This window comes from Engraulis encrasicolus, chromosome 3, assembly GCF_034702125.1.
Source record: "Engraulis encrasicolus isolate BLACKSEA-1 chromosome 3, IST_EnEncr_1.0, whole genome shotgun sequence".
Taxonomy (NCBI): Eukaryota; Metazoa; Chordata; class Actinopteri; order Clupeiformes; family Engraulidae; genus Engraulis; species Engraulis encrasicolus.
Window position 1 is genome coordinate 53,150,214 of NC_085859.1, and position 27,086 is coordinate 53,177,299.

The 27,086-nt window shown below is 43.7% G+C and overlaps 2 protein-coding genes across 2 annotated transcripts in view; both read right to left on the reverse strand.

Moving 5' to 3' along the window:
- The window catches only part of spef2 (sperm flagellar 2), a 39,322-nt gene extending 26,840 nt beyond the window's left edge, over positions 1-12,482 (reverse strand). Inside the window, exons 1-16 of the mRNA XM_063195695.1 lie at positions 12,337-12,482; positions 12,026-12,128; positions 11,590-11,842; positions 11,160-11,330; positions 10,448-10,588; positions 9,879-9,949; positions 9,089-9,296; positions 8,586-8,774; positions 7,982-8,169; positions 7,341-7,509; positions 6,708-6,927; positions 6,125-6,219; positions 5,832-5,919; positions 5,489-5,541; positions 4,627-4,730; positions 81-331 (exon numbers count right to left, since the gene is read on the reverse strand). Coding sequence (XP_063051765.1) covers positions 81-331; positions 4,627-4,730; positions 5,489-5,541; positions 5,832-5,919; positions 6,125-6,219; positions 6,708-6,927; positions 7,341-7,509; positions 7,982-8,169; positions 8,586-8,774; positions 9,089-9,296; positions 9,879-9,949; positions 10,448-10,588; positions 11,160-11,330; positions 11,590-11,842; positions 12,026-12,128; positions 12,337-12,394 — 2,362 coding nt within the window. The 5' untranslated portion in view covers positions 12,395-12,482. The remainder of the gene's footprint in view (positions 1-80; positions 332-4,626; positions 4,731-5,488; positions 5,542-5,831; positions 5,920-6,124; positions 6,220-6,707; positions 6,928-7,340; positions 7,510-7,981; positions 8,170-8,585; positions 8,775-9,088; positions 9,297-9,878; positions 9,950-10,447; positions 10,589-11,159; positions 11,331-11,589; positions 11,843-12,025; positions 12,129-12,336) is intronic.
- Positions 12,483-13,125: 643 nt separating this feature from the next.
- The window catches only part of lifra (LIF receptor subunit alpha a), a 28,236-nt gene continuing 14,275 nt past the window's right edge, over positions 13,126-27,086 (reverse strand). The window contains exons 6-20 of the mRNA XM_063195696.1: positions 26,235-26,362; positions 25,519-25,645; positions 25,058-25,185; positions 24,535-24,680; positions 24,083-24,236; positions 23,329-23,393; positions 22,469-22,703; positions 21,597-21,779; positions 20,913-21,014; positions 20,268-20,417; positions 19,216-19,353; positions 18,791-18,884; positions 18,468-18,534; positions 17,351-17,533; positions 13,126-15,983 (exon numbers count right to left, since the gene is read on the reverse strand). Coding sequence (XP_063051766.1) covers positions 15,441-15,983; positions 17,351-17,533; positions 18,468-18,534; positions 18,791-18,884; positions 19,216-19,353; positions 20,268-20,417; positions 20,913-21,014; positions 21,597-21,779; positions 22,469-22,703; positions 23,329-23,393; positions 24,083-24,236; positions 24,535-24,680; positions 25,058-25,185; positions 25,519-25,645; positions 26,235-26,362 — 2,443 coding nt within the window. The 3' untranslated portion in view covers positions 13,126-15,440. The remainder of the gene's footprint in view (positions 15,984-17,350; positions 17,534-18,467; positions 18,535-18,790; positions 18,885-19,215; positions 19,354-20,267; positions 20,418-20,912; positions 21,015-21,596; positions 21,780-22,468; positions 22,704-23,328; positions 23,394-24,082; positions 24,237-24,534; positions 24,681-25,057; positions 25,186-25,518; positions 25,646-26,234; positions 26,363-27,086) is intronic.

Below are 27,086 nucleotides of genomic sequence, written 5' to 3' on the forward strand. Positions count from 1 at the left end.
CGGGACAGTGATTAATTAAACTTTTAATCCTACATAGAGCCCCTTTAAAGTAAATACACAAATAATACCGGTGCACTCACTGTCCTGCTGGGCGGCGCGGCTCAGCACGACGTCATCGGCCACCTCCATGAGGAGCGCTAGGTCCAGCACCTTGGGCCGCTGTGGTGCCTCCTGGGAGGCGTTCTTCATGTCCACCGCCAGGCTGGTCCTGCGGACCTTGCCCGGCTTCTTGTTGGGGTCCGAGCCGCTCAGGGCCATCTCCAGGAGCTTGGCCTGCTCCACGTTCATTGGGAAGCCGTCCAGGATCCAGCCGCACCCAGCGGGCACCTCCCTGCCAGCCGTGGACAGTAAAAAATACCAGTGTTAATCAGGGCTTGACATTAACTTTTTCACTTGCCAGCCACTGTGGTTAGTGGTTTTCCTTAGTCACTAGCCATCCAGCTATTCTACTAGCCACAAATTCGTTTTTTTTCCCCTTTATCATGACGCTGTAGCCTACATCTAACCTCAGAAGATGAGGTGCTTAAAACTAAAAGATGAGTGCATGGGTTTCAACATGGAAATAAATCAAACAAATAGAAACTGAGTAACTGAGCTTTTTCTTGAACAATTGATACACAAGGGGAAAAGTTCAGAATATATGCTCTTCTGATATGTCATACCATAGAATAAGCTACCTTCCAAATTGGCTAATGACACTGAAATTGTTACCAGGCACAGCCAAGTTTTACCAGCATTTGGCTGGTTGGCTGGTGCCAGTGTCAAGCCCTGGTGTTAATAGAACTCTTTGTAGCCCCTTTCACCAGTTTGTCCTTGAGTGCTTGGTGTACAGTTTACGTATAGTATATGCATGTTTGGCACGTTAGCTGGCCTCGGTCCTGGGATGCTTTAAACGGAGCTCATGTGGGATGAGATCTGCTTCCCCCCTATGTGTAGTATAGAGGAAGTGTAACTGGGTGTTCTAGTGAAATGGAGGAGTATGGGGAGGTGGTGGGGCAATTCGGAAAGCCTTCGCGCATGACAGGCGAAAGAGGGAAGGAGGGATTTAAATATGCGCGAAGGCGGGAGCAAGTAATGACAGCTGTCAATCACTCTCGGACTTCCTCCAGAACTACGTTTATATATAAACAACATTAATGTTGAACCTCCAGTGGCACACTGTAATAGTCATTGAAACTGAACTGAAAATGAACTAGTTCATTTATTTTGTGAAATATGAACGAACTAGTTCATTTTGAAAAAATTATGAGCTATGAACGAACTAGTTCATTCTGAGAGCTGTGAACTTGAACTACTAGTTCACGTGAAAATGAACTTTCCCAACACTGCTAGATACGTAGTAAAGCTTGTGTATGTAGCATAGTGCACCAAGAGCATGTAATGTGTATGTATAGGACATGCATAGTGCCTAGAATGTGTATGTAGCGTATGTATAGGACATCACATGAACAGTGCATGAAGTATGATGTATATGTATAGGATAACATGCATGAAGTGTAATGTAATTGTATATGTGAGTGATTCTCTAATTCGACTACACTTTTAAGTCCGTGGATTTTATTTGGCAATTCCACTAACTATTAACTGCATCCAATGATGTTTTGGACATTAGAAAACATTTATCTTTCATATAATACAGAAAGTGTAGACATAGCATTATTTCCCTCAGCAAGAATGAATATTTAATACTGGTTTTGGGGGTTTTCATGCCGTCCTGTTTTCCAAATGTCATATTCAGTCTTCATATTAGCATGTAAAGAAACTTGTTTTGCCCAAGACGATTGCAAATGTTGATTCACATTAATCATCACAATGTGACAGAACTGTCAGAAAGACCACTGTCCTTTCCATTATACATGAAATTTGCCATTTTGTGTTTGTCCACGAAAACTGTGTTAACAGTGTCACGGTCTGAAACCTCCTCCATAAATCAGTAATGGTTTGGTCTTAGGCCATACGAATAACATCACGTGATGACATAACCTCTTTGGCAGGATACGGGAAGACTTTTTGGTAAATATTGAGCTCCATCCTTCCATAATTTAATCCATTCTTTTTCATGTTCTCATAGCGGGAAAATTGCCTGTCAACGGTGTTATCAACATATTCATAAGAATCTGAATTAGAAATCACATGTAGAAAAACACAGATAAAGCATACAGATACATGAATTGATTAAGGTGTTGTGGTGGAACTTCTGAGGTCCTCAGTTAGCACAACACCATAAAAATGGCTGAAATGTCAACGGTGTTACCGTCAATGGTGTTACAATTACAGTATTTCTTGATTGCTTTGACACTGTTCTCACTCCAAAAAGCACATTTTCATACCAGTTCACGCAACAGGCTAACCAGTTAAACCAATTCTCCAAACACAACATCTTTGTTTGCAAAAGGCTACTACGTTTCCAAAATATTTAACATATGCAATAAAAGCAAACTCTGTCTTCAGTCCAATACACACTGCATAGCAGTGTATGAACACTCCCAGTCAGTCATTACACAATGGTCGTAATAATCCAAAACACGGCTATCATGTTGACACAATTTGCCGTTATTTAACACTGTTGTCAATTACATAACTTTCAAGCCAGTTCCATTGTTGTTTCTTTTACTTAGCCACTGACTCTGCTTGATCAGGATCTACTGACTGAGAGATAGCAGGCCCAGTAAATGCTTTGCATAAAGATTTGAGTTGTGTGTCTTTTCTTATGTAAAATTGTCAGTAGGCTAGGTAGTGGGTCCGTGTAACAATAATGTCTTATTGCAAAGAATTGGATTGAGAATCAGAATGCTTTGATGTAGTTTTTGTTTTGTTTTTGTTTTTTTGTTTTGTTTTGTTTTTTTACTGTAATCACTAATGGCTGATAACGGTATTACATAAAATATGTGTAAAGTAAAACATGATGTTGCAGTACGAGAATGCACTTACAGTAAATTTGCAAAAGAACTCCATGCCAAGAACAAACAAGAAGACACTGTGTATAAGACTGATTGCTAAATTAAGATTTTTGAGAAGGAGTGTCAAATAGGTGCTCTGGTGTGTTCACACGACTGACGGTAGTTTCTAAAAGTCAGGAGTAGATTTTTCTGTATGGTTATCAGAGCTTAAACAATGAAATGTGCACTACTTAAATGGCACATGCGTTAACTGTTTAGCAAAAACTGTGTTATATGAATGGGAAATATGTGAAGTCAACAAGAATGTGTTAACACATATGCACAACGTGTCTTTTGCTTTCCTGAAATAGTGATCATGACGACTTTGTGTGAGTCAGTTTAAAAAATCGTGTTAAAGTGATCAAGAAAAACTGTAAGTATGACAGTCAGGGTTGCCAGATGAGGCTGATGATTTCCAGCCCAAAAAGTGATCAAAATCCGCCCTAAAAACCCGCCCAATTCTATTGATTTATATGGCAGTGGGAAGGTTTTTCTGATAGATGCCATTTTTACCCGCACCCGGCCATCCTAAGCAGCCCAATTGGGCGGGAACCAGCCCAATCTGGCAACACTGATGACAGTTGAGGAGGAGTATGTTTTTGCCAATTTATATCCATATTGACAGACAAACAAACTAAATAATTTGTGTTCTAGGGAGATGGGTTTGTCTGCTCTGTTTTTTCTCCTAAAAAAGTGCCGACTTGTTCCCCTGCACTGTTGACCGTAACACCGTTGAGTAACACCGTTGACTGTTTTGAAAGTGTTTTTGCGCTATTGATCCCTTATGTGTTGGAAAAATCCTATGAACATACACTAGGGATTATCTCTGGAGAAGGAAGTCTTGTGTAAGGAGGGTGACTATATTCAAATCAGACGTTACAGGGATTTATGATGAAAAATGTGTCAGTCTGTATCACAGTGACTCATAAAATCCTACTTATGAAGCTCAACAATCACATTTTCTATATCAGTTGCACAGATTAAAGACAACATTACTGCTAAGGGACATAAGCACTTTCAAACATATATTGTTTCAACTCTGTAGTATTTTTATATATGTTTGAAATGACATAGTATTTGTCCATAACACTATTGACAAAATAATTAAGCAAATGTTCGCTTTCATAAGAGTATTTATCAAATGATTTAAGATTAAGCTTGGCAATTTGTTTGTTTGGAAACTTAAATATATACACTATGTAAACATCTAGGTCATTTAGTTGAAAAAAAATACTGATAATTGACATTTTGCTTTTGCCAAAAGCGTAGGGGAATCGTAGAATCACTCATGTATAGGACAGGCATGGGCAACTGGAGGCCCGGGGGCCACATGCAGCCCGCCTCCGTACTCAGTGTGGCCCTTACATAGATAAAACATGACTTTAAAAAAATAATGAGCAGATATTCTTTAAGCCACTGCTGAATTAATCCATTCTAATACACTGTTGACTGATAGAGAACACTCCTATTCCTTCCATACAATATCGACAGTCAGTGAGCGACCAACTGCACCTCGAACTCTGCAAATTTCCATCAGATCCCTGGTCATGTGGCCCTCCGATGGAGGCGATAAAAAAATGTGGCCCTCCTTATCATGAAAGTTGCCCATCCCTGGTATAGGACATGCATATCGTGCATGAAGTGTAATGTAATTGTATATGTATAGGACATGCATATCGCCATGTACCTGATGGCGTCAACGATGATGTCAACTAGGAGGGGATTGGGGACAGCTTTCCCCTTCCTCAGGATCCTCTGCACTGCTGCTCCATGCTGCGCTCTCATGGACATCTACAGAATACACACAAAGCTCAGGGGTCAGGAGGGAGGGACCACTCTGGAAACACGTGGGAACACAGGGATGAAGCTCCTTCTATGGATGGGGGACCACACGGGAACATTTGGGGCAGCCATGGCTCAGTGGTTAGAGCGCTGGCCTTTAGATAAGAAGGGTGTAGGTTCAAATCTCACCCTTACCAAGACCTTCGTCCATGGCTGAAGTGTCCTTGAGCAAGGCACCTCACCCCATATTGCTTCAGGGACTGTAACCAATACCCTGTATCTACAATAACAAAGTCCCTTTGGATACAAAAGTGTCAGCTAGTGTAATGTAATACAATCAAATGTAATGTGAATACAGGGATATAGTTCCATGGGGGGGAGGCTATTTGGGCATACTTGGGACAAATGAATACGGAAATAAACCTCCATCTAGGGGTGAGGGAGCCCTCTGTTCATTAATGTAATTTCAAATTTATCAATGCATACAACAAGCTCTGTGACCCATTGGCCTGAACTTACGGTAAATAAAACCATACGGTAATGATACACAGCAAGTTTTTAGGGAATGTTGCCAGGAAACAACTTGATTGGCTCCTAATTTTCCAATGGAATGATTACAAAATGGCAGATACTGATTCAAGTTCTCTTCAAGAAAGTCTAATAATGATCAACAAAAAAAAGTCCAAACAACATATTATCGGTTCGTTGTCCCGAATCATTGTTCAAAAAGTTGCCATGTGCATCACCACCATGACTGTAAAACTGACCTGAGAAGTGACGAGGTCTTTCTGTGAAGCTCCCTCCGGCTTTGCATTCTCATCTGGTGAGATGATTATAAGATCACACATTTCTAATTGTTTTTTTTCTTTTCTTTTTAAACAAGACAACAGGGACATCTGGGCAATCAACAATACAGAGTACTGCATATCGTGTGGTGCCTTATTAGATCTTCTTTGTTGCCTGTGTGTGTGTGTGTGTGTGTGTGTGTGTGTGTGTGTGTGTGTGTGTGTGTGTGTGTGTGTGTGTGTGTGTGTGTGTGTGTGTGTGTGTGTGTGTGTGTGTGTGTGTGTGTGTGTGTGTGTGTGTGAGTGTGAAATAAGCATAATTAACCTGAGTCAGATAAAGCGAGGACCTCTTTCACACTCTCTTTCTCTGGCACATCCCCATTCATGTCAATGGAATCGGTACTCTCGACAGTCTGTCAGCAAAACAGAATAATAACACAATGCTGAGGAGAACGCTTTATTTACGCAAAGCTGTCGTAGTCTTAACTACCATAGTACCACTATGACGGTGCTTAGGGCATTTAGTAATACATTACGACTTGGTCATTCTGGTAACTAGTTTATAAAAGGGGTAGTGTCTTAAGGGGTTAATCACTTATGTTGCCAGATTTTACTGACCTCAATCTCTTTCTCCTCTTCAGTGTGTCCAGCCTTATACGCAGCGAGGGCTTGCTGAATGAGAACCGTGGGGGACAGCACATGGATGCCATGAACTAGGTTTTACAAGGAAAGAAAAAAGAAGAGAACAAAGTAGAAGATGCTTTAATACACACTAATGCCACACACACAGCAAGGCCAACAAACCAATCATTAATCAAAACTGTGATAGGCAAAGGCCAAAGAAAATACACGCTATTACACACCATTTATCCCACTGTACCTGAGGTACTGGAAGTACACTGCAAAAGTATATATAAAATGAAGTGCTACCAGATTAACACAGCTTTATTATTTATAATTTTTTAAATGTAATATATATTTTGTTGGGCTTTTTTTGCCTTTTTTAATAGGACAGTTGGAAATGGTGACAGGAAGCGAGTGGCAGAGAGAGGTGGGGGAGGATCAGCAAATGACCCGGGCCGGAATCAAACCCGGGTCGCCGGGTCACAGTAACCCAGTGACATTCCGTGAGGCCACGGCAGGGCCGATATTGTAACTTTAAAAAAAAAAAAAAAAAGAAAGAGCAGGTATAATGACACACCTTGTGCGATCTTGGTCAGGCACATGGTCTTCCCGGACAGCACTTTCCCTAGGACGCAGGCTCGGAGCGTGAAGCGGGGGAAGAGGGGGGGCGGGGTGCCCGGCTTGGGCGGGTTAACGATGTTCTGCAGCCGATACACCACATGGCCCAAGATGTCATTGTTGGTCGGCGGAGATTTATGTTGCCCGTCCTCCTTCCAAGCCCATTCACCTGACATGCTCTTGGAGGAAGCAATGAAATAAATAAAATAAATAAGATAAATTAAAAAGAATAAGAATAAATTAAAAAGATCTGAATTCACATGAAATAGCCACGGTAAAACCAGTTTTTGCCATTGTTTTATTTGTAGATTTTAATATCGTGCTGCTGACATTCTTTTCGTTATCGGCTTAAGGAACCGTTGTGCATTTTGATAATAAATCATTTTACCGCTGATAAATTTGAAGACTTGAGACCACCGTACGTAGTTGAAAAGTCATCTTTGAGGATGCAGACACATCAGGCTTGACTATGTACGTACACTATATGTATTGTATTGTATTCCAATCTCATGTTTTCTTCCCCCACTATCAGTTTATTTCCATTTTTCATTCATTGAAATGGAATGCTATTTCCTCCCTACTGTGTGCTTACCACATAGTCCTCAAAGTCCTGGTCATTGAGCAGCTCCTCCTTCTCCAGTTCCAGTAGCTGCTCTGGAGTGGGCTCTTCAGGCACGGGGTCCACACACGCCAGCTCGTACAGCGGCTTCCCACTGTAGAACAGCTCCTTCCACTCGCGCATCATCTTACCTGGGACCAGACTGCACACACACATCCCCTTTTAATTCAACACTTAGAGAGTCCATTTCACAACCTCTGGAGTGTATTTTATGCCAGAGTTCCGTTTACTCCACTGTGCAACATGGCCTCTGGTCACTGATTATTAGTTACGTATCCTCTTCGCCAGGATCAGACTTCAGACACTGAAGTTCTGGTTACACATATCTGGATCATTTTAAATGTGGATTTTTAAAAGCTGTTTACACATAAACACGACACGTGGATAAAAACAAAAACTCTATTGTGACAGGTTCTTTTTAGCCTCTTAAATGGGATATTTTTAAAAACAGGCATTTTGAAAAAGTGTTTACGTGTAAATGAGAACCAATGCAATTTCAAAAACATCCAGCATAGATGTAAACAGCGGCCAGCAGTACACACTTTGCTGTGAAGAGGTGTTACGCTCCATAAAGTTATTCTATACTCTACTTGACTACAATATGGTGTACACACTTTGCTGTGAAGAGGCGGTACTCTCCACAACGCGTGGCAAGGTCCACCACCTGCTCCAGGACCTCCCTGCAGAAGTTGTAGTGTTTCCTGTAGCGCGCCTGGGCCCACTCGGCCGCCAGCCGGTCGTGGAGCTCCATCTCCCTGCGGGCCTCCTCCGCCCGCTCCACTTTGGCCTGCTGCGCTAGAACCTACGCAGGACAACATGGGGGGTTATTTCAACACGTATAGACTAATCTGGGACCAGATGCACTCTAGAAGACGTTAACCCCATAATGCACGCCATACTACCAGTGGCATGCTGTAATAGACAGTGAAAAGATAACTAGTACCATAGTACTACACTACTATGACACAAGGCCTTTAGTAATGCACTATGACTTGGTGATTGCCATTCTGGTAGCGGTAAAGTTATAATGCTATGTCTTAAAGGGTTCAAGATAGAGCATGTAGGATTGTAGCAAGGTCTTGTAGCCACTGCACCATACAGTTGGTGTACTCTGTGTGTGCGCGTGTGTGTGTGTGTGTGTGTGTGTGTGTGTGTGTGTGTGTGTGTGTGTGTATGTGTGTGTGCGCGTGTGTGTGCGTGTGCATGCGCTTATCTCACCGCTTCCCTATCTAAGGCCTCCTGGAAGTCACGTAGGCGCTGCTCCTGGAACTGCCTCTCGTGCTGGATGCGGTTCTGCCGCAGCACCTCCTTCTGCTGCCGCACCTGCATCAGCTGCACCGCCAGCCTCTTCTCGTGCTGAGACTGACGCATCAGCCGCTCCACCAGCTGGCCCTCACGCAGCGCCTCCTGCAGGACAAAACGCGTCACGACAGATAACCGTCATCATCATTCATTCATTCATTCATTCATTAGGTATTTCTCAATAGTATTTCGTATTTTGTATCTGTATTTTTTTTTTATCTGTAGTAACTGCCCATCCCTGTTCCAGCGGAATGCTGTAATACAAAGTGGTCAGTGAAAAGACTTCACTCCCATATTACTACACAACTACGCCCTTTCATACAGCCTTATGACTCAGTCAACATCAAAATTATAACAGGGGTCAAGTCTTAAGGGGTTAAAAATGTCACTGATCCACTGTATGTATTGTATGCAGTCACCTCCTGGGCCTCGTGTGCCCGTAGCTGCTCCACCAGTACCCGTCGTCGTCTCTTCTCTCTCTGCTCGCGTGCGGCCGCGTCCTCCTCCAGCCTCTGGCGGATTCTCTGGATGTACTGGGCATTGGCCTTGGTCATCTCCTCTGGGCTCAGCGTGTGGTGCAGCACCTGGCCAGCAGCCGTGCTCATGTCATACGACCCCTCCATACCACTAGCAGAGAGAGAGAGAGAGAGAGAGAGAGAGAGAGAGAGACAGACAGACAGAGAGACAGACAGATAATGATAATGTTACTTTACATTGGGCACCGGAGGAGGTGCGACAGGCAGCAATGCCCAGCAGGTTTTAACTGCTACCTGTATAATCCTGACGGACTCTGTGGCTTTCTTTGAGAGTGAGAGAGAGAGAGAGAAAGAAGGAACCATGGACAGAGGGAAAGAGAGAGTGTGCAATGTGCATGTTTATATATATATATATATATATATATATATATATATATATATATATATATATATATATATATATATATATATATATATATATATTGTATATTTTTGTATATTTTATATAGTTTCAGATTCTGTTATTTAGTTTGAAAATGTCCTTGTCCTTGACAGGCTGATTCTGTGGTTTGCTTTTGGCATCAGGGACTTTCTGCATTCATGCCAGTCAAGAAGGTTTTGTTTTGATGATTTCTGTGCAAGTCTTCAACATGTGTGAGTAGACCGCTGGGAAAAAAAAGCAAATGACTGGTGAAAACTCCTCACACTTCAAATATGCTGTTACTGTATATACCTCAAGTCTGGAGGAGGTGGAGACAGCTTCTTTCTGATCTTCTCAAACTGGGCGATTTCCAGTTGGACATTCTAGAAAAAACAAACTCTGTTAGAAAAAAAAAATGAAACTCGCTGACTTTGTGTGTGAGTGGCATATGCGCGTCTGCTTGCGTAGCATGTTTTTTTAAAAGAAAAATTCAGCACACCACTAAGACAGCGCTACAGCGCTGGTGCTGCTGGCAGGGTGGCCAGAGGTGCATTTCTGGGAAGCATAGTTGTTAGCAGTTAGCAACTTCGGTAGTTGCCAATGGTAAATTGCATTGCAACCAACAAAGTAGCCAACATAGTTAGCAACTCTGCTTTCCAGAAATGCACCCCAGATGTGACAGATGATTTCCAGCCTCAAAGACCACCTGGAGGCACTAAATCCCGCCCGATTTTAACAAAATGTTTTTGACTTGTATGGGCATAAATCTAGAGAAAAACCCACCCAATACGTCTTTTTACCCGCAGTTGGGCGGGAAATCTTCCAATCTGGCAACCCTGGCTGCTGGCATCCTTAATGCAATGCACTGCAACCAGCCTTACCTTGGCCTCGAGATGCTGTTTCTGCTGACGTTGCCTGTGGAGGGCCTTGAGGGTGCGGTTTGGGGGTGGCTTGGGGATCTGCAGGCCCGCCGTCAGGATGCGGCTCATCAGCTCCTGTTGCTTCTTGCGAGCTAGTCTGTGCTGAGGGGGTTTCAACCAGTTCAACATAAGTAGGACTAGGGATGTACCGTCATAGGTCATGATACACAGGACAACTTTTGGGCAGTGCTGCAGGGCAATGACATGATTGGACATGACTAATTTTCTGATAAAAAATGATATAGAAAATGTGTCTAATGCTGATCGAAGGTTTTTTGATAAAAGTGCATAGTATCGTTGAGCGCAGGGACGTTTTGTTTTTCATCCGAAAGTTTTCTTCAGTTCCACTCCGCCTGTAGAAAGGCCAGAACAAGAGAACCATTCTGGATGAATGACAAAACAATTCCAAATGCCAAACCCAAGTCCAGGTCCTAAAAACATAGTTCTTTTGACTGCCTTGAGCTGTGATGGCAAGACTGTCCAATCAGAGTAATTATCAAGTAAGTCGTGTATAGTGTAAAATGTGATAAAACCTGAAAAAATGTTATTAATATCAATGTTATTACTGATGTCAACACCCCTATTTCTCTCTCTCTCTCTCTCTCTCTCTCTCTCTCTCTCTCTCTCTCTCTCTCTCTCTCTCTCTCTCTCTCTCTCTCTCTCTCCCTGGTACCTTCTCTATGTCTTCAAGTCGCATCAGCTCTTGCTCCTGTAGCCGTTTCTGGTCCTTCACCAGATCTGCCAAGACTGACTTGTTGTACATCTTCTGCGCTTTCATCTCATAGCGTTCAGTGATCATCTGCATCTTGAGTTCAGCCCCTCTCTTCACCACAGTTTTAAGACGCTAAGAAACATCAGAGAAAGCCAGAGAGAGAGAGAGAGAGAGAGAGAGAGAGGGAGGAAATACAGAGCCGACATGCCACATCACAAGCTGGAAAAACATTTTCCCTGTGTGCACCATGCACTGGGAAGACCACACACACACACACACACACACACACACACACACACACACACACACACACACACACACACACACACACACACACACACACACACAGCAGCCCAACTTGCGGCTGGCCAACCACAGCGAGCTCACTCACATTGGTGTAGATGCTATTTTCCACCCGGTGCAGTCGAGCTGTGGCGGCGGGCTGCATGGTTTCCATCTCTGTGCCAGTGAGGCCGGCTTTCTTCTTCTTCTGCAGCAGGATGTAGAGCTGGTAAAGGAGCCGTGACGCCGCCCCAGGCTGGGCCTGCATCATCGCCTTGGCCATGGCCAGGTCAAAGGGCACCCCCAGCAGATGCAGGGTGGGCTCGATCCGGGTAAAGTTGTTGAGCTTGGCATTTGAGGAGCTGGGGAGGGGGGGACATGAGTGGTTGATTCATTCATTTCCACAATCTAATTGGTGTGAGGAAGAGACAATTGCACTAGGATTGATAGCAAGCAACACTAGTTGAAGGTTGTAGGATTAAAAAACATAGACAAGTCGTACGTTATTGAATAGCAGCAGCAGTTATGCACTTTTTTTTATTTACCTGCTCTTGGAAAACAGCTCGAAGTCATTCTGGAGTTCAAACTTATGCAGGACTTCACCGATCAAATACCCGTTTGAAAAGTCTCTCGAAATAGTTGACTGCTCTGAGAACACCAGAAAGCAGTCCATCATTATCTTAGATACTTTGTAGATAGTTTCAAAGGGCTTGGTCACAAACAGCACTGTCTTGTATGATAATTTTTCAGATTGTATTTGGAAGAATATATGCAAGCTCATTAATGACAGCTTGGACACGTAGGCCTATTGCTAGCTAGCAATTAACACAATTATCATGATACATAATAAACTTACCAATGACTTTGGACAGGCGAAGCTCTGAATTCAGCCATCGACACAATATGTCAGACATTTTCTCAAGATAAAATATACAAATCTAGTGATTGCTATAAGATAGGGGCTTCCATGACTTATGCTTTCCAGGTAGCACGATAACACAACCCAAGGGCAGTTGTACCAGAAATACACCCATGAGTGCCGTTGCCGTAGCAACCTGTAAACTGAGAGAGTCGTGATCACGTAGCGTAGCCATTGCCACCATGTTGCGTCACTCCGCAAGTCCGAGAAGCGCACTTTCAACATTTTATTTTCATGATAGAGCTGTGGTCAAGTTCTAGCCTACATTAACTCTCTTGAAGGACTGAACAGCCGCAAGGCCAAACGCCTACTTTTATTACAATCTATAACTTTGTTTCCTCTTTCTAACGCTACCCCATTTTCCAATTAAATTACAATACAAAAAATAAATACAAAAGACTTCAAAATATTCATGAGAAATACTTAAAAATAAGATAGCCTTAACTGAGCTTCCCTGATATGATATTGGACTATATCAGATTGCTTTTATTATTTTTAACTATGGGCCTGAGAAAGGATTAGCCTATTTTGGAATATGTACGCCTGTAGGCCTACAACCAAAGTATGAATACTTTACCAAAGCCATCTGTTTGTAATTTAGTTTAGGTTAAGTTCATCTAAAACACAATTGGCATATTATACCATTGAAATAAAAAAGAAAAAAAGAAATAGAAAGACACCATTCTGAAAAAAAGGACAAGAAAACCATAAAACATTTAGAGGGGGTATTCAGTGTTTTAATGATTATATTTATTATAGCTTTAGTCATAATAGCCTACCATACACAAGTTGTCAGTTATTAGTTGAACAGTTATGATATAAATATTAAACCACACAGAAGCAATGATTTGCAGATAGTGCTAACTACATAGCTATGCATGCATACAAAGCAGCAAACAATGCAGCAAATTGTCATAACAAGATCATTACTGGCAAGTTCATCTTTTTTTTAATAAACTGTCGTTGAGGCACCAATGTATCTGCGGAGGCCTTGCCTTCAGAGCCATACAGTAAATAGCTTTATATACAGCTCTGCTTTCTTTTACTCAGTAGCGCCAACCTCTCCCACACTTAGACTGGCTTTCAACAGATCCCAACAACAGGATTTAATGTCAGGAAAAAACAAAACAGCTGCTTGCACCCTTGAATCCCCTATTTCACAGTTTAAAAAATATACCTGACTATGTCTTGCTCTCACACACTCTCACAAACACACGCACATACACTCTCACGCATACACACACAAAATAAAAAAAACTTAAACTATAGCCTACTGTGCTGATATTCTCTGAACAATTTGCTTTTAAAATGAATGTCTATGCATAGGATTTACATCACAGTAGCGCTTGCAAACCTTGATACGATTAGGCTTTAAAACAACAGTATTTTCTAAATGCACTCAGTCTCTACACTGGATGATTATGTTACAATGATGCGCCATTGTCTTCTTTTCCAGACTTTAATTCTTCGCATGCCATGCAGGCAGCTTAAACTGTCCACCATTTTTGAAGAAAAAACAAGAAGCTAATTTTATACCTCTTCTGGAGTTAAATAATTGAGTTTTATCGTTCTCCTGGTCTTCCTGGCGATGTCTGATTCTGGTGATCTCATTTCTTCCATTAAGGAGCCAAATGGGACCAGTTAGACCGGTTCAATGACACATGCTAAGAAGTAAACTCACCAGACTCTGCCGGAATAGGAGAAAGGTAAAACTCAATTATTTAACTTGAGGTGAGGTGCAAAATGAGCATATTTCCAAAAATAGTGGACTGTTCTTTTAATGCAAGTCGTACGATTCCTTAACCTGAGAAATGACTACGGCACTGCTGCTAGTGTGGACAGTGGCCAAAACAGCAGCTGAGGAAATATAATCTATGTGGCCTCGTGTCATATCATAAAGAGTATCTTTCACAGAAGTCTCACCACCCAGAACATAGCCTGCCTTATCTACTGTGATATCTCTCACTTTTGTAGTGTTGCAAAAACCCTTTCCTGCTAGCCTGCCGAGTTTGACATTCACACAACGTTGTGATGTGTCTTTTTTTTCTCGGCCTACATAAACTGCCCCGGACAATGCACCCTCTTTACCACTGTTGGCTGTACAATGTTTACAGAGCAACAGTATATATAGATAAAAAAACACAAATGTATTTACAACCAAAGGCTTTGATTTCTTCTGATAAAATGGCAAGCATATCAATAATTTTGGGTTTCATTTCAGATGGTGAAAGTGTGTTTCAAAATCTTTCAAACTTGTCTCCTACAAATCTTTGGAAGTTCTTATCTTTTTCTGTCCAGGACCAATCCCTTTCTCAAGACCAGTAGAATCCATACCCTGGATAATATTTGTATGACTGTTAGGACACAAAAGGGTTGTTGTGAAAGTGCATTCCGTTGGCAGCATTAACAATAAAAGGCATTACGTGAAATAAGGTGTTGAACCGTGAGCTCGGCAGAGTTTAACCGTTAGAAAAATTACTGAGGAACACAATGTGTCCGAGTGTAGTAGTAGTAGCAGTGTGTAACATCTAACCGCACATTATACATCTGTTGACCAAAATATCGGAAGTGTTTTTCCTGTTTCAGCTTATTAAAATGACTTTTCTCTCTCACACGTGAACACAAACAAAGGCACACACATTCATTCACCCCATTCAAACATTACTGTACACAGACACAAACAACACTTAATAATACTTGGTTATCATCCACATGTAACACTTGGAGTGCGTCTTGAAGAGGTTCGCCAAGAAAAGTCTCTCTCCCACGGCTTGGCGTCCCCATAGAACCAGTAATGTCTCAGCCAATGGTGTGTCAGTAGTACAGATAGATTCTTCTTCTCATTGAGCTGCTCAGAGTCCGTCAAACACATGTGACTAGTGTAACAAGTAGACATAACATGATTAGTTTTAGCACATGCTTAGGTGAGGGTCAAACTCGCAAACAAGAGCTTCAGTGGAAAAGACCCCTTCAGTCTTTGGGATTCAGAAACACTTTGGGTGGGCAGGTGACCAGTGTGAAAACACCACCACCGGTTGCCCTCAGGGCTTGCTTGACAGGAAGCTCGGAATCCACGAGGTGGTCGCCGTTGACGACGATGACCCAGCATTGCGAGAGTCATCCTCCGAGACGTCTGGGATGAGGAACTGGGATGAGTTGACGGACGTGGGGCTGCCCACCGATCCGACGTCGAACCCGTTCCCTTCATCTGGTGAGTCCGGTCTCCAGGTGCACTGGGGCTTATAGCCACCAAACGAGGCCGCCGAGGGAGCGCCGACGTTGGGCTCTCCGGCGTCTACCCTTCCCCCCTGCAGCTCCAGCTGCTGTGGTGGCTGGTGTTGCTGCTGCTGCTGCTGCTGCTGCTGCGGGGCGCTGGCCTGAGGCCTATAGCCACCACCATTTACGCCCGCGACAGGACCCTCTGCCTGGGTGGGAGCCAGCGTGGGCGGCTCCAGGGTGCAGGGCGAGGTCTGGATGCCCGTATAGGTGACGTCAGTGTCGGCCGAGCCCACAGAGCTGGAGGAGGAGTCCGCGGGGAGCCGCAGCACCCCACCCTGGCCACCGCTGTCCCTGTCCCCCACCACCTACAAGGACACAAGGAGCTTTATTGGTGAAATTGGGAAATGAAAAGTTGTCTGTCTGTCTGGTTTGTGCATAGACAGGTGTTATGTGTGCAATAGTGCCAAAGAGTAAGTGTGTAAGTGTGTAAGTGGAGCGAGTGGGGTTAGGGGGTGGGGGTGGTTTTTGAGGGGAGCAGGCCTCATATTTTATCCTTTAATATTCTGGTCGTAAGAGAAGGCCTTATTTTATTTAACCAATCTATTATCACTCTATCAATGACATGGCAGTTTTATATTTTCACACAGAGATGCTAAACATGCCAGTCCTTATTTCATATATGTCTGGGATGTGTTTTTACAAGGGCCATAAAACAAAAATACATTACACCTATCACACGCAACCAACCACAGCAAATGAGATAAAACAAACACCTTATTCACACGCACACTGCTATTACACTTACAATATAAACTTTGCATCAAGTGAAATAGTGCCAAAGTACAGTAGTGCTAAAGTAGGAGGTGGTGTGCAATAGTGCAGTAGAGTTTAAATTGCTACTGGTGGTTTGTAGGGGTGTAAATCACAGCCTCCATGACGATACAATTTGAAATTGATTTCTTAAGGCATCGCTTTAATTATTTTCAATAAGAATGCCCCACGATACGATAAGATTTGATTTGATTCATTTTTTCCAATTACTTTTCCACTTCTAATATTATGTTATGGAGCTTGGGCATTGGGCAGGGGCCAGCGATTTGATCATTTTTGATACTAAAGAATGCCCAACGACACAATACGATTCTATCTGTTGGCCATAGAATCGCTGCATCGATACATATCGATTATTCTTTACCGGTACACCCCTAGTGGTTTCTGTGGGGACTATGAACTGGGAGTAAGGCAACATGTGGTATGTGTGTTGGGCAATGAAGACCAATGTTAGCCTGGGAAATCCCAAGACAATTCACAATTTCGTTGCCTTTTTGACAATGACAATAAATTCTTGAATCCTTGAGATGCTTTGCATAATTGTTCCGATCTGAAAGCTAGCATGGATGCCAAAGGCAGAGCGCAAGCCAGAGGTAGGGAGCCAATTTGAGAGCAGGGAGGAGTGGAAAGGTGTTGACAGGTACTACTTGACAGTCAGAAGGATGCGGTTCGTTTGAATACAACTAACAAGATTGGCTGTGGGCTATGTACAGGTATGCACCGAATGTAATGCCCAAATAATGGTCGTTGGGCAAGTGCAAACCACACCTCCCCTATGAGAAATAGTGTAGGTGGTCTCCAGACTATCTCACTTCTGCAATAGTGCAGTAGTGCTGAAAGTGGAAAAAAAGTGCTATTGGTTGTTTGTGTGGGGACTATGAATGGACTATCTCAGTCTTACCTGGTTGTAGTAGCGCAGCAGGCCCGGCTCGTCCGAGTCTGTGTCACTGCCCGAGTTGCTGGCGGAGTCCTCCTCGTCCTCCTCGGACAGTGTCACCAGGCCCTCCTTGCTGGAGTCCCACTGGGGGTTCTTCACGATTTGCACCACGCTGTGTACTGGCGACGGCTTCACATCCAGAGTGGCCTAAAAGAGATAAGGAAGTCATTAGAGACTTTAATACAATGCCGTAACCAATACACCACACTGTGAGAGAACGGCTTCATTTCCATAGTGGCTTAGGAGCAGCACAGTATGATCTCACAGAATTTCGTGAGATGAACATGGACCCGCCCCTCGGGACACAAAATCTGAGGCAAATGGTGTCATGTAAGTGCTTTCAATATATTCCCAAAGCAGTAATATCTTCAAAGTATATCACCAGAAACGGGACAAACCACATGGTGGTGAAAGGCCTTTTCCAGTCAGTTGATACCAAATTGTTATAGTGAACGAGAGTTCATTTCACAGAAGTCAGTGAGTTTATGTTGGGAAGTGATAAGCGATTGAATAGGATCAATAATCATCCCAATAGTATTTGGCAAGCAGTCACTGTTATCTTGCAAGTGACTTCAGGCCAATTCAATGCTAGCTGACAAAGTCGCCTGGCAAAAAATGATATAGGATTTGGGGAAAAAAAGAAAGAAAAGAACACGTTATCTTATCTCATGGTGAGCCAAAGTTCAGCATTGTGGAGTGGTCATGTGAGTCTTATTTGGGTAGGATTTTAGAGCTATTTTCTGTGCTTCCTTTATTCAGACAGGACAGTCAGAGAGAGACAGGAAATGGGGGGGGGGGGGGGGGTTGTAGGATCGGGAAATGACCACAGTCCGGAATCGAACCCGGATCCCTGGAGTAACAGTACAGAGCCTTCATCGTTTGAGCCACAGCCAAGGCCAAAGCAGTCAATTCAACATTGAAAAATGTGTCATTGCTCCAGTGTTTTAGTGTTTTCACTTCCCATTACAGGCTGATGAAACACTGAAACAATTCTGGCTGAATTAATTTTAAGTTTGTAAAAACTACTAAGTGTTGCTTTAAATTGCATGGCATGATACGGTGCGAGTGTGGCTTGGCTCACCTGGGATGAGCCCCAGTCTCCAGCAAGCTTGGGCTCGGGTATCTCTGGGTAGAAGGCCTTCTTCACCCTGTCACAAAGTAGGCAAAGAGTTAGATTGGAGGAAAACACACCTTACGTGACCTTACCTGATGTAAAAAAACGATGTGAATCACAGCACTTTGATGTATGTTCCGAATAAACATTACAATACTTTATGATTATACATCACCAGCACCTGGACGTCAGCTGTGTGTGTATAGGAGCGTCATGCCTTTTCAGGTTCGCCTTACTGGCCCTTCAACTACCATTTGATCAAGGCTACATGGGGAGAGCTTCAACTTTACCATTGGCGTTTCCTGTAGCACAAGGCCGTGACCAGGATGAGGAAGCCACTCATGGCGGCCAGGGAGATGAGCATCTCAAACAGCAGCAGGTCACCTACAGAGAGGACATGGGCAGACACATGGAGAATCATGGCGCTGAGCCATAATAAAACAAACTACCGGTAAATCTACAAATCAAATCTAAATAATAAATGAGTCTTAACAATAAAAACATCAACTCAGAATCCTACGGGCGCTGCTGTACCAAATATGTGCGAAAAGAAAGTCCCTTTCAAAACAGCTTCACGCTCCCAGCGTTTTCTTTCATTGCTGTTCATTTATTTATATGGCTGATGCAACTGTTGAGTATCAGGATATGCACCCTGTCGGGAACTACTCAGAGACCTACAGGGTGAAGTGGGAACAGAGCACTTCAAATGACTTACTGTAAGGCTCCAGCTTGATGGAGACTGTGGATCCACCATCCTCCCCTGCGGCGGTGAAGGCCCTCACCGTGAACTTGTAGGTGCCCAGGCCAAGCTTCCTGATGGTGTAGTTCCTCACACTGGGATCTGTAATGTTGGCTATGGCCAAACACACACATGCACACACACACATACATAGACACATGCGCACACACACAGACATTCGCGCGCGCACACACACACACACACACACACACACACACACACACACACACACACACACACACACACACACACACACACACACACAATTACTAAACACATAATCTCTGGTGACAACATGGACCTGTAATGTTGGCTATGGGGTTAGGAATAAAACACACACCACACACACACGCACATGCATGTACATACACGCATACGCATACACACAGACAAACACACACACGCACACTTATTAAACACATAATCTCTAGTGACAACAAGGACCTGTTTGTGTTGTATAGGCCTAGTCGACCGTTGGATGTGAGACGTATGACTAATTATAATAACGCCCTCAGCACAAAAGACAGACCGACAGGCAAACATTTTTGTTGGCAATTTTGTTATCTTGGTTGCAGTATCGGCTCTGCTGTAAAGAAAACAACAGAGCGCGTACCCGCAACTCGTATTCGCATCAGCATGCCTTTTTGGTCACGGACAAGGGCCCCCGAAGAAAGAAAAACACCCAACCGTGTGCTGTGCGTGTATCCAAGCCAGCAGGACCGTTTTAAGGGGCCCCTTGGCAAAGAGGAACTTGGGGCCCTTTTCTTCTTTTCAAACCATTGAGGAGGGGCCCACTCAAGAACACGTTCAATACCAGTATCACTACCCTTTTCGGTCATTGAAGTTAGGGAGGTGTTGCCACAATGGCCGTCATTACGGTCATTTGAATACATGAAACCAGTCATTACAAGGGATGGGTAGGGCAGGGATCAGATGGGGGCCCTAGGCAATTGCCTTAGTTTGCTTGCTTGGTTGTGACAGGCCTGTATCCAAGAGCTGTCATTAGGGAAGATAGAATTGCAGCTTACCCAAGAGGGTGTACTGGGAGACGTTGGCTAGATAAATATTGTATCCTCGAACAAATCCCCTCTGGCTGCGCAGCGGGGCTTCTTGCCAAGACAGCGACACGCTGGATTCGTACTGACTTGCCTCCAGGGAGCCGACAGGTTCAGCAGGAACTGCCATTAAATCAAATAAATAACACACAACAGTGAGTCAGTCACATTAGCCCTCAAAAACCACAAAACCTTTGCTCCGATGAGAATGTTGGCACAGCAGACAAGACAAGATAAGGGGCCATACCCAATAATGTTCGCTCATTTACAGGGTTTTATTGTTTGCTTCACTACTGCACCGTGCAGTAATTGAGTGAACATTTTTGGATGGAAGTAAAAACCACAAGGATCAAAACAAGGTTGGAATTAATCAAACACAAGCAGTTATACATGCAGGCATATATGCAGCCTGCTCTTGATACGCCCTGAGGAAGGCCATGAGGGCCGAAAGGTGTAGGCATTATTGTAGCCAAATAAAAATGTAGAAATTTCAACCTTGAGTGCCTCAGCATTTGTCTACCTGGACCAAGGTTGCAAATAAGTCCAGAAGTTGGTTATGAGGCATCGAGTGTCTTTGCTATGGTGAAATGCATGATGGGACAGTGTGACTCTGCTTACCCATCTCCTCGATGTAGCCGTGCCTCCTGTCCAGCAGCTGTGGGCCCTCATCGGAGAGGCCATACACAGAGATGGTGTACCGCATCCCTGACTCAAGGTCACCTACACAGGCAAAGCAAAGAAACACACACACACATGCACACGTACACGCACACACACACACACACACACACACACACACACACACACACACACACACACACACACACACACACACACACACACACACACACACACACACACACACACACACACACACACACACAAATCAAGTTAGGAACAAAAATAGATACATCGCATTGAAAGATTGCATGAAGCAATTGGATGAATGTGTATAGGGGGATGTGTTGGGATGGGGGGAAACATGCATGTTATGGTTGCACAACTGCAGTGAAGCCGTTAACAATTTGAGGCCATGATTTTGAGCTAACTTCCTGAAAGCTGCAACAAGTAGCTTTCCTCTTCAGTACCTCTTCAGGGGTGCATTTCTGGAAAATGTAGTTGCTAACTATGTTAGCTACTTTGTTGGTTGCAATGCAATTTCCCATGGGCAACTACCGAAGTTGCTAACAGCTAACAACTTTCCAGAAATGTGCCCCTGTTTGGAGAACGAGTGAATATAGTGTATGACCTGAGTGACCTTGAATAATAAGGCTGTCTTGGGGTAACCTGCTCTTGACTTACCTGACTCGATCCTGGCGCTGGTGGTCCCTTCCGGCACCTTCCTCCAGTCTACGGTGCACTGTTGACCACAGGCGGTGTCGAACCACTCCACCACGTAGCCATAGCTGGCGTTGCCAGAGGCGAGCCACGACACGTCGAAGCCTCCTTCCCGGCTGGAGATCTCCGACCCGGTCACATCCACATCTGTGGGGAACGGCGAGAGAAGCAGTAGTAGGTGTTTGTTGTGGCAACTGTTCAAGTACTGTTCAATCATACCACCCAACAGCCCATTCACTCAACAGGTTGTTATAAATTGTGTTTCATGCACCAACAGAACAGAGTGAAAAGGGAAGAAACAGGTTTAGCTTTCTGGCCATTGTTCGAAATCATAACAGGTGTGGTGTTGAGTTGAGCAACAGTGGCAGTTACACAAGGGAAAAAAACAAGGAGAAAATCTGAAGCAATTTGTTATGGACATCTCAAGGATGTTGTGAGGTCTGAGAATACAGACAAACTTTCACGACATTCTTTCACTCTTATTTCTGTACTACTTTATGGACTGAGATTTAATCAAAAGGGCTAAATATGTCAAAATGTATATGAACATGAACTGGAACACCAGACGTCTCGGGTCTAGCCCATTTATAAGGAGTCCAGTAGCTGGAGCTCATTCTTTTACTTTTTAGTTGTTCTGACTTTTTTGAGTAGAGGCACCAAGCAATAGAGAGTTCAAGGCGCAGACACAGATTTTTTTTTTGTTATCCTGCCTGTGTTCCAATCTCTCCCCAAAACCGGAATTCTATCCTCCCTGGAGAACAAATTGTCCCTGCCTGTGGAGTCTGTGTTCTCTTATCGGGCCTGAACTTGGCAAGTAAGAGTCAGTGTTCTCTTACCGGGCCAGAACTTGGGGACCGTGAGTTGTGTGGGTTCCGAGGCCCACTCTGCGTTGTGGGCCAGGAGAGAGACGAGGGTCTCACTACTGCTGCCGTTGTTGCCGCTCTGCAACCTGAGGGGGGAGCTGTTCTGGCTCGCTGGCACGTCCACGCTCTGCTCTCCTTCTTCCGACGTGCTGCCTTGCCTGACCTCGTACCGGACCAGGGTGCCGTGGCTGTCTCTTTTATGCAGAGGCTTTGCGGGGAAGAAACATAGATGGAGAGGTTATACAATCAATAGTTTCCTTGCACAGGAAACGGCATAATTGACAACTGAAAACAGCAGACAGGGCATTTCCCAATGGGCTGACAGTCTGTTGGAGGTTTTTGTGTGTGTGTGTTTTTTTAGGTCTAGCCAAACAATTAAAAGGGACCTGTGTAAAAAGGCCAGGGCCTTTTTTTCGGTCCTACAGTCCAGTGCTGAGTCCGAGTTCATGGACGTTGAATTGGTTCAGAGCACTAAAAACACTGCCACAAAGTTGATCCAACTAGCTTTGAATTAGCCAATTAGTGATTGTAATGACCAATCAGGGCAGGTGGGTCACCCATTGAAGGCTGTGTAATTAGTCGCATGCGTTTTCTATTCTTTTTAAAAAAAATGTTTTTTTATTTTAAACAAAGATCCCTAAACGAGAAACATACATTCGTGTGAGAACCAGATTATAATGGACACTGGTGATGCCAAAAAGAAAGGTGTTCAATGCATCGATTTCTTTTTTTCTCCTCACTGTGTAATGGATAAAGAAGTCCTTGTTTATTCATTCCTGTCTTACGGTATTAAGATTGTGAAACAAGCTTGGATGAGAGAACAAGTGATTTACCTTCCACAGGACTTGACCAGAATCCTGGCTGTCCATCCGTATCCACATATCTGGTGTCTCGGGCCCTGTAACGTGATGCCACAAAAGCTGTCAGAGGAGCACAGCTCAGCTGATCTACACAGCCACCGAAATGACTTTTACACGTCAATGGGCCTTGTGACGGTCACTGCCTTTAAAATAATCAAAGGACTGAATGTAACATTGGTCTTTCTTCTGGGAGGTGACTAAGACATGACTCGCTGTCTGTCCGCTGGTTATATGGCCTGTAGAAGGCCACATGCCACACAACATGGTCCTGCTTTTAACTACTGCATTCAGAGACATCAAACAGAGACATTTCAAATAAAGAGGGCCTTGGTTGGTCCTTCCCTTGACAGTTGCCATTTTGTAATAAAAAGAGCACCCAAACCAAAGAAATCTAAACATGTTTTTATATGATTGAGCAGTGATGGGTCCCCTGAATGCAAAAGCTACAATCCAGGACGCCGTTTCTCGACAGTATTGTTGCTAGCTAGTTAGCAACTTTGCACGTTGTCAATGGGAAATTGAATTGCAACCACGGAAGTTGCTAACTTAGTTAGCAACGACACTGTCGAGAAATGAGGTCCTGGGCCACATACTCCAAACGACCTTACTGGGCAGGTAAAACTAGGCCGTTTGGAATACATGGCACATGGCATTGTAGCTTCTGAGTCCAGGTTCCCCATCATGGACATCGAGCATGCCTGTTGTTTACTAAAGCACTACGACTCACTGTCCATCTGGGTCTGGAAGGTGATCTCCTTGCTCCACTCCCCCCACCTCCAGAAGTGGATTTGGGCTCCGCATCTCACGCGGACCCCGTAGGTCTCATATGGCCACAGGTTCTCCAACAACACCAGGGAGAGACCTGCTCCTGAGTAGTTCAACTGTGGAGCGAAAGGAAAAGACAAGGATGGTCAAAAACAAGCTGACAAGTAATGCAAACCAGTAAGCAGTATGTTTTTCAGAGACAGTTTTAGCTTAATAATGGTGTCAATAATGTGTCAGTCACTAAGTCAGTAGCTAGCATGTTATTGAGGTTTCATACTACTCTCGTTATGGTTTCACCAGAACACGTGTCAGTCAGAAAGTAGCGTGTTTTGGTGAATAAGTCCTGCTACTAATGGAATGTGATCCGGTTTGTGCTGACTCATTCTGATGCGATTAAGTTCATCGGCAGCTTACTGTCACAGCGTCTCCATTGGAGGCAAGGTTGACCTGGCACGTCAGTGGAAAAGCCTCGTATGAGGGATATCGCCAGGACCACTGCAGCGTGGCATTCCGAGCATTCCGAACCGGGATTTTCACATTCCCAGGAGCCACAGGATAAACTGTAGGAGACAGATAAACAAATTGCTAAAAATAAACAGATTGCTCTGAAATAAGTTGAGTTGTATGACTTATGATTTTTTTGTTATCATTTGTCGTTTTTTGGCAATATTATATCATATGATATTACATTACTTTACATTATATTATATTACATTATGTTTTTTTTGTATACAATTTCCACATAGATCTTATGAAGGCCTTTTTGAGCAGATGGGCCGACCAGCAAGCCTGTTCACTGTTTGCTGAAAAGATTCCACTACATCATAACAACATCGCTATACCGACATTAGCCTTACGTAAAAGGTTAAAACCTGATCATAACAATTTTGGTGACAATAAGGGTATAACAGGCTTTGCGCAAAAGTGGTTAACTGACCTCTCTGGCTGAGTGGTGCTGAGTCCCTGATCTCCTTGATTCCTAAGGGGTTTTTGGCAGTGAGGGTCCAGTTCCCCTCCCACTGCTCCCAGCTGCACCTCCTGCTCCCCTTAGGAGGTCTGCAGGACCTAAGGGAGGAAAGGTCCAGATGCAGCACCTCATCAGCTTCCACAGAGTTTACACGCCATATACAGTTAAAATGGAAGACCATAGAATAACATGTATAATAGAATAGAATAGAATAGAATAGAATAGAATAGAACAGAATAGAATAGAATAGAATAGAAAGCAATAGAAAGCAATAGAAAATACCAGAATAGAACTTCATCATTTTAAAAACGTAAATCCTTTTAAGAAGCTCCTACTTCCCAGGGAAATTGGTAGATGCCAGAAAACAGCAACTGAAAGATGCTTCCACTAAGGGCCAGCGAGGGAGCATGGGAGAAGGGAGGGGTCCTTACCGGCCATTCAAGGTGAAGCGCGTGCCACGTCTGCCCAGCAGGCGTGTAGGGCGGCCCTCTTTCCACTGACACACAGCGGACACCAGGTCTTGCGATTCACATATCAGCCCCTCGTCATCTGGTGGGTCTGCACACAATACACACACACATGATCAACATCTATGTAAATGATCCCTCCTTTCACCTGTAGATCAAGAATGGCTCCACAGTCGTTTGTTTCATAAAATGAAAGCTGTATGCTACAAAAGTCTAAAATAGGGAATCTTGAGCGGAGGTGAAGTTACTGCCATTATGGTAAAATACGCTATAGTCATATATACTACATTATCAATATACATTATAGTCGCCACCCAATTAAATAAAAAAGGTCACACGTAGTAGTTTTTTGTTGGACCGGCATTAGCTTTGATTACCCCACGCAATCATTCGCTGTGGTATTGTTGCAGTGTCAGAAAAAATAATTTCTGCAGTGTCAGAAAAATTAATTTCCATCCAGTGTTGCATTCATTTCCCACCAAGATCTTGCATTGATGATGGCCAGACAGTGTATATAACAACAACGGTGCTATGGGTTAAAGGCTAACAACGATAAACCACAAGGATCACTCAAGCCAAGCCAAGTCAAGTTTGTTCCAACAGGAAACAGTAAACAGACACCATGGCCACACAAGCTGCTGATGATGACAGGCAAGATGGATAAATATTAAAGTGCTTACATCCGACAAAAATGGCAGCGCCGTTGGCCAGCTTGGACACGTTGTGGGCCAGACAGAGCACATTAGTCCCGGAGGAGTTGGATGGAGGCTGCAGAGTCTGGGTCACGATGTAGGACCTGCGGCTCACCCTGATGATAGTCACAATAATAATCAAAAATAATAATAATAATCATCATAATAATAATACTAATAATACTAATAATACTAATAATAATAACACTTTATTTGGCATTTTAGAACATCAAATGTCACTGTGAAACGTGAAAAAAACACAACAATAAAAGTGAATAACATAGCCTCCCTAAATGCAGACACTAGATACATGCAACACGGATCTTATTCATATTTATTGATGAAGAGAAGGAACATGAGAATGCAATGTTGTGTGAGTGAGTAAGATAGCAACTGAAACAGATGCATTTTGAATCAGGATTCAGAGGGGGGAGAATTAATGTCCAGATGTCAGGAGAGAGTGAATTCCGTAGTCTGGGAGCAGAGCTTTCAGTCGCTAGAGTTCATTCCCTCTAAACATCTGGAACATTCTCTCCTCCCTTGGGGAGTTGGGGAGCAGAATGACAAAAAACTTCACTCCCCAACTCAGGGAGGAGAGAATGTTTCAGATGTTAAGAGGGAATGAACTCTAGTGACTGAAAGCTCTGCTCCCAAACTCTGCTCCCTAATTCACTCCCTCACGACATCTGTAACATTAACACCCCCCTCAAATCCTGATTCAAAAGCCATCCCGTCCAGGTGCTGTACAAAGCCCACCGAGCCCTGTACCAAGATGGTGGCTCCCTGTATGAAGACGTGCGAAAGGGCAGAACGCTGCATATTGGCCTAGTTCATGTGCAT